General features: G+C 34.7%; 1 protein-coding gene across 1 annotated transcript; it reads right to left on the reverse strand.

Moving 5' to 3' along the window:
* Nucleotides 1–1,445: 1,445 nt before the first annotated feature.
* On the reverse strand, nt 1,446–2,231 carry LOC123914680 (non-classical arabinogalactan protein 31-like; the record flags this gene model as incomplete). The annotated part of the gene is made up of 2 exons (XM_045965867.1): nt 1,446–1,738; nt 1,931–2,231. Coding segments are annotated over 2 exons (594 nt in total), but the record flags the coding sequence as incomplete, so codon positions are not given.
* Nucleotides 2,232–12,128: the final 9,897 nt, after the last annotated feature.

A 12,128-nucleotide genomic window follows, 5' to 3' on the forward strand; every position in this document is an offset into this window, starting at 1 on the left:
CAGGGTAATTTAATAATAGTCACACACTTTTAAGACAAATTTATTATTTCAATAGTCTTTTTAAATATCCGTAATTTTTTTTATCTTATTCATCCTCATCTGCATCACGTTCATCATTTTTTTCACTAATTTATAGTAAGTACATTCAAATATACCTAAAAAATTTATAAATGGAAATGTCCTAATAGAAATCTAGTTTAGAAATGGAAAGGTCCTAATAGGATCCGTTCTTTTTTCCGGAAAGTGGGTCGTGGTAGTCTTATGACTAATGAAGAGAACCACAATATCAATATGACAAATGGCAATAGTTGTCCCCAGCGCCAACAAGGACTTGAATCCATTATGCATGTATTAAGAGACTTCGAAGAAATAATGAAATTTTGGTCCTCAATTATCAAACCTGATAATTGGGCAAAATTCTTTAGCATGGATCTCATGTCTTGGCTTGAATGGTACCTTGATAATGGAGATATTGAAAATACACTTGGAGTTGGGTGACTGTTTTTGGCGTCTCTATCAAATCATTGTGGAAGGATCGTAATGATTGGTTTTTAATTAGTATTCCAACCTTCGACACATTTGGCTTCTTCATATAGCTAACCGAGTGCAAATGGTAGTTAATAGTATTATTAAACCCGCGGCTTATATGGAGAGCTTTTGCTCCATCATTCCTATTAGATGAGAGCTCCCTCCTATAGATACTCTTAAGTTTAATGTAGATGTAGCGCAAAGTAAAAGGAATGACTTCTCAGCGTGTGGCAAATTGCTTAGAGACTCTCATGGTGGTCTTATTCAAGGTTTTTATTGCAACTTTGGCCGCAATAATGCTCAGGGTGCTGAGATGTGGAGTTTAGTTCATGGTATGCGTATTGCTCGTCATCTTAACTGTGTCATTTTTAAAATAGACTCTACCTTTGTTTCAGATGTTGTTCTCAATCGTATTTTACCATCACATCTTATCTCGAACCTCTCCTAGAAGAGGTGTTTAATCTACTAAATTTTTCGGATTTATTATCCAAAAGGGATTTGATGCTCCTTTCTCCCCGAATTTAATTATTTCTGAATATGATTTTTTGCATGCTCTTCTAGTTTTAGATTGTGAGGTTTCTACTACCCCTCGTTTAATTCGTTAATTTAAGTCTTTTATAAAAATAAATCCGACAATTTTCTTGGTAAATAAAACGACAAATAGATTAGAGTAAACAAATTAAACAAAAGCGATAAACATCATTTCTTTAATTAATACTAGTATTTAATAATAATTCTTACAAGAACCATAAATCACACACACATAACATCACTCTTTATCATGTAGTGATGATTCAAGCTCAAAAGTAAACACCATATTTTAACACAAGATGAAACCAACCTCCTAACACTAAAACACAACAATCTAATTTATAAATAAACTCGAAATTAATTTTTTAATATTCTAATCATCTTAATTAACGAGGACATTTGGGCTCAAATGCAAGAGGCCCAACAGTGTAAATAGTGAAATGAAGACCCTTAGACACATAAGGTTTCCCGGACCTAAGAGCAGCACCAGTAAGCCCACCATTAAGATTTGAAGGCTTCAGCCCATTTGGAGCACTAACCAAAACAACATTACACTTATGAGGTGCATAGGTTTTGATACTCTTTGGGCCTTCAATGAAGAAATAACCATTCTTATCAGTCTTATGTGTTTGAACAAACTTGTACTTTGTGCTGTTACATTGTAGCTTCACAACGGCACCTTCAATATTCAATTTTGAAAACAAAATTAATAATGGTCATTGTCTTTTAGCAACAAAAAGAAAAATAATGACATTACTGGGAAAGTGTACAAAATATACAAAAGTTGAAATATCGCTGTATCACAAAAGATCTATGAGAATGACATTACTGAGAAAACAAAAATAGTGAAGTTAAAAGTTGAGAAACAAACCATGAAGTGCTTTAGCTCCCAAGAGAGTATGAACACCAGCATACTTGCAAGATTTTACATAAACAACACCTTGAACAGCTATAAAGCGTCTAGGAACAGGAGAAGGATGCAATGGTGGGTGAGCTGGAACAGGGGGGTGCAATGGTGGGTGTGTTGGAACAACGGGAGTGTGAATAGGAGGCTTAACAGGAGCATAAGCAGGTGGGTGATGATGGTGGTGGTGACCAGTTGGTGGTTTAGCAGGAACATGGGTAGAATGGTGAGGAGGGTGTGAAGGAGTGTGAGAAATAGGGGAAGGTGTAACGACCCAATTTTCGTATTATTATTTTTATGTGTTAAAATATTTTATTTAACGTGGCATTTTAATTAAGTTAATAACTTGAGTTATTTATCGAGTACTTTAGTTATTAAGCGAGAGAGCGAGAGAGAGAGTTAACGTGTTATTGGGCTAAGCCAATTGGGCTTGAGGCCCAATGGGCCTTGTGTGTGTGAGGGGGCGCCATATGGCCATGAAGGAAGGGAGAAACATTTCATTTCTCATGGTTCTTGTGTTCTTGAGAGGAGAAGAGGAGATCTTGGGAGCTAGAGCAAGGGGAGAGCTAGGGATTCGAGATCTTCGTCGTGTTTTCTTCGAATCCAGGTAAGAGAGTAGATTTCATATTCGTGGGTGACTCGAGGAAGGGGAGAATGTCGATTTCTCCTCACCCGAACTTCCTCCACCCCATTTTCGTTTTAGCTTAGAACGGATTTTCTTGATGGAAATCGTTCCTAAGGTTCTTGATATGTTTAACATGCTTGTAACATGATTAATGAACGGAAATAATGGTTAAAACGAGCTTTCTAATGGATTAAACTCAAGAACTTTGTGTTCTTGAGAGTTTTAATGAAAAAGTGTCAATCTTTACTTTTTCGATGTTTATGGCGTAGATCTGAGAAATGAACCGTCCTTTTGTGTTTAGATATGTTTGTTTTGCTTGAATATGAACTTATTTGGGGTTTATAACATGAAAAATGGTTTATGTGAGAATCTTGAGAGTTTAGAGTTTGAAATGAGAAATGTAGAAAATTGTTATCTATGAGGTCTGAACCTTTACGTGCAATTTTGACCTCTTTTCGTTGTGAACTGGTTTTAGTGGTCAACATAAAAGTTGTAGCCCTGTTTGTTAGCTTTCCAACGAGTATATGTGCGTCTCCATTGGACTTTCGTAGCCCAAGTTATGATCGTTGCAATGAGAGGCTGTCCAATAATTTCCGCCTGAAACGGCAGAGCAGTGAGCAGCCAGCCTTTCAGATGTTTTTCCGCCCCAGGCGTAAACATTTCCGCCTCAGGCGTAAAGTTCCGCCCCAGGCGTAAATATTTCCGCCCCGGGCGTAAATACTGCAGTTTGCACCAGTTTTTCATCTGTGATTTTCCGTTGCGTATTTTGAAAAAGATTTTACTAAAGGTAGAAATATATAAATAATGGGTTTGGGTGTTACAATTGGTATCAGAGCCCCGTTGTCTTCGGACTGTGTGGGTTATGTGTCGATCAGAGCAGGTCTGTGCAGTCAGACCAAGTGAGTATTGTGTGTCAGTCGTGTTGGTCTAACAATTTTGTTGTGTTTGTTTTGTGAAATCACTTATATTGTTCATTTAGGAACTATGAGTGATGTGAATTGGATTAATTATTCGTTCTTTTTGTGAGTAATGGTGTGAGTGCTATACTCCTATGTTTATAATAGTTGTATATGCGTAGAGTTTAACCTTTTTGTAGTTTAAACTTGATGGATTGATGCTTATTTGCTAATTGTTGATGATCCGGCATGATGTAAAACTGCATGTGACGATCCGGCATGATATAAAACTGCATGTGGTAATGATTTGAAATAATTTTAAAAACTAATATTATTTCTTGAAGATTTTGGTGAAAATATAGAGTTATTTTCTTTTGAGTGAGTGAAAATTAATTTTCAAAATGGTGAGAAGAGTAGGATATTAATGTGTCCTGATATGGGTTTGTTATATGTTTGTTTATAACATGTGCTAGATGATTACTAGGCATTTGAATTGCTATGCGTTTTATGAGTAAAAACATGAAGATCTCATAATTCTATGTTGTGATTGTTGATGCATGATTCTAATTGTGCTTTCAAGTCTATAATGATGTTATATGCTTGATGTTTTGGATTTTGTGGATTAGTGAGTCGAGAAAACGAGAGTTTAGTGAGCGTAAGTTCAAAACCGTAGCAGAGCACCCAGATTTTTGGATGTGCTCGCTAGGCGAAGAATGAACCTCGCTGAGTCTCGCTAAGTCTTGCTAAATCCTGTGAATGTTTTTGACTTGTCTCGCCGGGAGCTCGCTAGCTTTTGCTAAGCGAGGGAGCCAGACAAGAAATTTATTTTGTTGACGTCTTGTTCTGAGTTGATTTAATGTGAGTATGAATTATTGCTATGCAATGTTCATTTTTCTTGTGTTGTTTTGATTTCCTAACTTTGAAAAGTGAGGGAAGTATAGGTTACTTGAATGCTTGCATGAATTTGTGTTAGTGTTTAGGTATCGTGGGTTAGGTTTTGTCCCCTGTATGCGACATGCGTGTAAACGATGTCGATACTAGTTTCTTCTTAGGAAGAATATGTTTAGAGACGATAGAACAGTTAGGTGTGAGCACTGGAAGTTCTAGTGGAAGAGTAGGAGTGAGTTTGAGATAAGTGGGGGAGAAGGTTATATCCCTCCGAGATGTTTCGATCGTGAGAAGATGAGATGAGTAGAGATGTTCTTGAAGCGGAATATTCAGGAATTGGTGACGTTGTTCGAAGTGGAATGAATGGGCGCAACAAGTTGTGAGAAACTATTAGAAGAGGAGTTGTCGGACCAAGTGTTTCGCCGTGAGGCGTTAGTGAGATTGGTTAAGTGAGATGAAGAGTATTCGGAAGGATTTAAGATCATGTGTTGCACTAAAAGTATGGAGGCGTGTTTGGTGGACCAAAGTTGAAGTACCTGTTTGATCGAAATGAGTCGAATATGAAGAAGAGGGAGTGATTGAGATTCTTGAGGAGGTGATGATTTTGAAGTAAGTTGTCATCCAAGTGGATCGGATGTTGTACCGGATTCTTGAGTAAGAAGCTTTATGTGAGTCATGCATATGGTAGTAGGATGAATTGGTTGAACAATTTGGAGTTCTAAGTCTAGTGTGTGAAGTGACTTTCGGAAGAGATTTGAGAAGCTTAGAGAAAGAGATGTGAAGATTAGTGAATCGTTGGTGTTAATTAATCGATGAAGGGAAGTAGGTTTTAAAGTAAATAAGAATGGAGTTGAGAAATATCATAATAGGATTGGTATGTTTGTTGAATCGTTGGAAGTGAGGATTGTATGAGTAGTCGAGTTTATTCGAAGATGGAAGTAGGATAACAATTCGAAAGATTTTGTGAGAGGCTTGCCAAAGAAAGGGTAATTGGATTTGGATAATGACAGGGCAATTTGTGTCGAAGTTGAATGAGATCCTAGAAGTGGAGATGAAGCTAAAAGAGGGGTATTATTTTTGAATGATGAAGAATAAGAAAGTTAGCCGTTGGAGAACGTGTTGAGAGTGAGTAATAGGAGGTCATGTTGGAAGTGACTTGTGTTAGGTGGGAGTTTGCGAAAAGGATTATCGCACATGTGAGTAGATGTTGTGTTCGAGCACATATAGTAAGGAGTTGAAGGCGATGCCTAAGGTAAGTATCGGAGAGCATTTTGTAGTGCCCAAAAGATAAGAGTGAGTAAGTATTTGCTAAGGAATTTGGATTTGTGGAATGGAAGAGTCGGTAGAGACTAGTTTTGTTAGATGCATCGTGGATGTTGATGAGGTATGGTCACAATCGGTGACAATGAAGTAAAGGATTTTAAATTGTTTCATCATGGATGATGAAACGGTAGTGACTTGGTGCATAACTTAAAATGTATTTGGACGAGAATTTTGGAAATTTTCTAGAGATGTCATATTGGGATTAGACAAGGAGTCATGAGTAAGAATACTAAGACAAAGGTTGATTAGAATTTAATGGATGGGATTAGATCGTATGACGAGTATTTGGAGCTTTGTGAATTTAATTCGATGAGTGAATAAACGGAGAAGAGTGTGCTTGTTGCAATGCAAGATGATGGGGAACATGGATAGATGGAGTGTGAGAGAATTGAAGATGTTGTTGGAATCAGCGAGATAGAGGTTATGATTGTTTGGAGAACCAATTTTAGGCGGTAGCCTAATTTTGAAGTAGCGAATTGCTAAGGGATTAAGGAGAAGTGGTATTGGAAAATGTTTGCGTTAAGGAATGCAAAGGTTGGTTAAGAGATTACTTGGGAATAGAGTAGTCGTATTGGATTCGACTCAATGTGAGAAAAGGAATTTGACGGTTAGAGACGGTAGTTTTTAGCATGTGTCAATGAAGTTTGAGAATGTTGGTCATCGAGTGATATGTTGGAATAAGATTCAAATATGAATAAGTGGTGTAGCACAGTTAAGCGATTCATGAGGGAATCAAAGATTTATGAGAATTATGGAGTTGTGGAAGTATTCCACGGAAGTATCTTTCGGAGAGTTCGATTGGTTATACCTGTTTTGGGGCAGAGTTGTGAGTGTAACATCCCGGATTTTTATCCAAGATATTTCTAAAAACCATATTTAGTTAGAAAATGTGCCGCTATTTTTTTTTTCTTTGTCGAATAAATAGTTATAAAATAATTCAAATAGAATTCTTGGAAATATAAACTTAATTAAAATGAGTAATAGTTTAAAATTTCCAGCGGAAGAAAATACAACAATGAATTTATTACATAAAATTCTCAATTTACAAAACCCAATTTTTCCCCGTTCGTACGCGCTTCAAGCATCACATCACATTCAATCAAAGCTTTCTCCTTGAGTACCTAAAATGTTGGTTGTAAGGGTCAATTTCCTGGTCCACATTGAATCATACTCACCACAAGAAAATGTTATAAAATAATAACAAAACACTCCACCTTATCGAAAATATAATTATTAGTTTATTATAAAAACTTTTTGGTGATAAGAGTCACATATACAAACATAGGTAGCATACCATTGTTACACGGCAGGAGTAAATAAAGTAGCATGATAACACATTGCAAATTGCATAGCTAATCAAATGAACCGGGAGAAGCAACGATCACAATTTTATTATGGACCAATTACACCTTTTATTTACACGAAAACAAGAAAGAAAATAGATTTCCACACATAATCGTACACAATGAAACATAGGATAATGACATAACAATACACATAATATTCACCATGTCACAAAACAAGTATTAGTATTTAGTAGTGCACTCTTTCACAATATATACTATACTGACAAAGCATACCATATACATACATAAAATTAAATATATTAAGTATGTAACATTATAGTTCATTAATGTATCCATAGAATAGAACAGTCTAATTCGTTGTCTAGCTTTATTTATTTAATTTCTTTTCTTTTTTCTTTTCAATTACGTTAAATAATATATCTATTTATGTAAGGTTCATTCCTTTGGTTCTTTTATTCTCTTCCTTTTTACATTGGTCTTTTATAATCGGGATAATCATCTACTACTATTTTTTTCCCCTTTCTATATGGAATGCAATGCAATCTCGACCACCCTATATGAGATACTAATGATCCGGATAATAAGTCTCATACCAATGAGAAAAACCAGCCACACAGGCTCAAGCCACACAGGCTAAAAGTAAAACTAGCCACAAAGGCTCAAGCCACACAGGCTAAAAATAAACAAGCCACACAGGCTAAAAGTGAACCAACCACACATGCTCAAGCCACACGGGCTAAAAGTGAACCAGCCACACAGGCTACCTATATAGACTAGGGTATACACATCCTATATGATGCATGAAACACCACTTCCTTAACAAGACCAACCTAACCTGTCACATAACTATTCCTCCCTACACTTTTATTTATATTTCCCTTATTTATACCAATGAGCAATAAAAGAAGTCTTCCAAGCATAATCATCACACGAACTTGCACAGCATACTATTCTTATATCACATGGTGAATTTATATGTAAATAATACAATAAAGAAACCCACACAAAACTTAAGTCCAAAACATATATGTAGAACAACACAAAGAGTATTTTGATCATAATTGAATCCAAGCATAACAACACGACATATTTATTGCACATAACAAGTATTATCAATTTATTATTATCGTTTATTTTTATAAGTCTATTCCTTTGGGTTCATTTTAAGCGACAAAGGCTTTACTATTATTCCACAACAAATCCCTATGTAGCATGAATGTATGGGGAAAAAGCCCTTACCTTAGGCGCTTTCCTTCCAAGCATACACTAGCCTAAATTCGCAGCTACCGCATCTCTCGTTCTAGAGTCCGTTTTGACAATCCAACTGAGAACCATATGCCACGATTGATTTAGGGGAGAATAAGGCCAAGAACATAGCTTGATTATTACTTGAATACTAGAGGAGAGTACAAGTAATAGCAAGGGTGTAAGACTTTGTTTGTGGAGGCTAGGCTGGTTTTATGATGTTGTCAGGCGTGTACCGAGTTGTGAAAGGAAGGGTAGTCCTATATATTGAGGTGTAGAATGAACTGATGTTTCATCGGACCAAAAGAAGTAATAAAGAAGAATTCTTTGCATATAATTAATCATTAATTGAGGTAATGACAGCAATCAAGCTGTTAATTACTCATTCACCGAGAATGGAATGGAATCAATACAAATTTATGGCCATAGAAGGAAAATGGTTATGGACATTCATTGGCTATTATGGGTATTTAATGAGATTGAAAGGAAGATGATGTGATACAGTGATTTGGCAAGCTGAAGACTATCATAAGAAAATACAATAGGTTTCATGGTGGGAGAAATAAAGGATATTCATTGCTTCTAATTAGCCATTTTACGGTAATGAAATCATAGAGCATCATTGGCCAACTGTCATGCTAATCTTGTGGGATGTGATAGTGCAAAGTAAGACTGATTCAATTATTCTTTTACCTTAGTTAAATTGACCAACTAAACTAATAATTGATATATTAGGTATAATACTAGTTATAATTAGTCACATGATATAGGCTTAATTATAATTTTCGTTAAATTCTTTATAATAAAATAAGTGGTCAAATAATAAATCAAGAAAATCACTAATAATATGTGTATAAAATATTGGGTTGTTACATTATCACCTCCTTAAAAGAGTTTCGTCCTCGAAACTAGAAAGTAAAAAGATCAAGTAAATTTCTCTCATAAAATCAAAATAATAAAACCACTTGTTATAAACCATGAAGTTAAAATATTTTGACACAAATAAAATTGCTATCTATATATTAAAATAAATTTCTCGGGTCTTACATTCTACCCACCAAAAATTAGTTTCGTCCCCGAAACTAGACAATAGAAAAAGATTTGAAGTATAATTTTCAAAAGCTACTTATATAATATACTTCTTTAAATAAATATCAATAATATAAGAACGCTTAAGAATAAAGTAGAACATCGTTCCGCTGCGCACTCTGATGTCAAATAAATACGTCATCTAAATTGAACTATTCTCATAAGAATTAAAAACATCATTGTATGAATATAGAATTTTGTTTTAATAGAATAAAAATAAAAATGAAGCACCTACAAAATAAGAGGGTAGAACAGTAACAATAATAATTTTTTTTTCCTTCTAAAAAGTTGAAACGGTTCGTAAAAATAGTGCTTCTTTTCTAAGTAAAAGGTTTAAAATTCATTCAATACGAAGTTCACATAAACGAAAATATAGTTTCTAACAATCATTCCTTTAAACAAAAGAAATCACACAATTATCTTAAACAAATCACACTAAGAAACATCAATTTTAACAAAGTCGAACATAGGTCACAAAACAATCAAAGCATGCGTCATAAAAATAAAACATCGTTCCCACCCCAAAAATATTTGTCCGAGGATTATTGCTCTGATACCAAATGTAACATCCCGGATTTTTATCCAAGATATTTCTAAAAACCATATTTAGTTAGAAAATGTGCCGCTATTTTTTTTTTCTTTGTCGAATAAATAGTTATAAAATAATTCAAATAGAATTCTTGGAAATATAAACTTAATTAAAATGAGTAATAGTTTAAAATTTCCAGCGGAAGAAAATACAACAATGAATTTATTACATAAAATTCTCAATTTACAAAACCCAATTTTTCCCCGTTCGTACGCGCTTCAAGCATCACATCACATTCAATCAAAGCTTTCTCCTTGAGTACCTAAAATGTTGGTTGTAAGGGTCAATTTCCTGGTCCACATTGAATCATACTCACCACAAGAAAATGTTATAAAATAATAACAAAACACTCCACCTTATCGAAAATATAATTATTAGTTTATTATAAAAACTTTTTGGTGATAAGAGTCACATATACAAACATAGGTAGCATACCATTGTTACACGGCAGGAGTAAATAAAGTAGCATGATAACACATTGCAAATTGCATAGCTAATCAAATGAACCGGGAGAAGCAACGATCACAATTTTATTATGGACCAATTACACCTTTTATTTACACGAAAACAAGAAAGAAAATAGATTTCCACACATAATCGTACACAATGAAACATAGGATAATGACATAACAATACACATAATATTCAGCATGTCACAAAACAAGTATTAGTATTTAGTAGTGCACTCTTTCACAATATATACTATACTGACAAAGCATACCATATACATACATAAAATTAAATATATTAAGTATGTAACATTATAGTTCATTAATGTATCCATAGAATAGAACAGTCTAATTCGTTGTCTAGCTTTATTTATTTAATTTCTTTTCTTTTTTCTTTTCAATTACGTTAAATAATATATCTATTTATGTAAGGTTCATTCCTTTGGTTCTTTTATTCTCTTCCTTTTTACATTGGTCTTTTATAATCGGGATAATCATCTACTACTATTTTTTTCCCCTTTCTATATGGAATGCAATGCAATCTCGACCACCCTATATGAGATACTAATGATCCGGATAATAAGTCTCATACCAATGAGAAAAACCAGCCACACAGGCTCAAGCCACACAGGCTAAAAGTAAAACTAGCCACAAAGGCTCAAGCCACACAGGCTAAAAATAAACAAGCCACACAGGCTAAAAGTGAACCAACCACACATGCTCAAGCCACACGGGCTAAAAGTGAACCAGCCACACAGGCTACCTATATAGACTAGGGTATACACATCCTATATGATGCATGAAACACCACTTCCTTAACAAGACCAACCTAACCTGTCACATAACTATTCCTCCCTACACTTTTATTTATATTTCCCTTATTTATACCAATGAGCAATAAAAGAAGTCTTCCAAGCATAATCATCACACGAACTTGCACAGCATACTATTCTTATATCACATGGTGAATTTATATGTAAATAATACAATAAAGAAACCCACACAAAACTTAAGTCCAAAACATATATGTAGAACAACACAAAGAGTATTTTGATCATAATTGAATCCAAGCATAACAACACGACATATTTATTGCACATAACAAGTATTATCAATTTATTATTATCGTTTATTTTTATAAGTCTATTCCTTTGGGTTCATTTTAAGCGACAAAGGCTTTACTATTATTCCACAACAAATCCCTATGTAGCATGAATGTATGGGGAAAAAGCCCTTACCTTAGGCGCTTTCCTTCCAAGCATACACTAGCCTAAATTCGCAGCTACCGCATCTCTCGTTCTAGAGTCCGTTTTGACAATCCAACTGAGAACCATATGCCACGATTGATTTAGGGGAGAATAAGGCCAAGAACATAGCTTGATTATTACTTGAATACTAGAGGAGAGTACAAGTAATAGCAAGGGTGTAAGACTTTGTTTGTGGAGGCTAGGCTGGTTTTATGATGTTGTCAGGCGTGTACCGAGTTGTGAAAGGAAGGGTAGTCCTATATATTGAGGTGTAGAATGAACTGATGTTTCATCGGACCAAAAGAAGTAATAAAGAAGAATTCTTTGCATATAATTAATCATTAATTGAGGTAATGACAGCAATCAAGCTGTTAATTACTCATTCACCGAGAATGGAATGGAATCAATACAAATTTATGGCCATAGAAGGAAAATGGTTATGGACATTCATTGGCTATTATGGGTATTTAATGAGATTGAAAGGAAGATGATGTGATACAGTGATTT

The sequence above is a fragment of the Trifolium pratense genome, linkage group LG3 (genome assembly GCF_020283565.1).
Source record: "Trifolium pratense cultivar HEN17-A07 linkage group LG3, ARS_RC_1.1, whole genome shotgun sequence".
Taxonomy (NCBI): domain Eukaryota; kingdom Viridiplantae; phylum Streptophyta; class Magnoliopsida; order Fabales; family Fabaceae; genus Trifolium; species Trifolium pratense.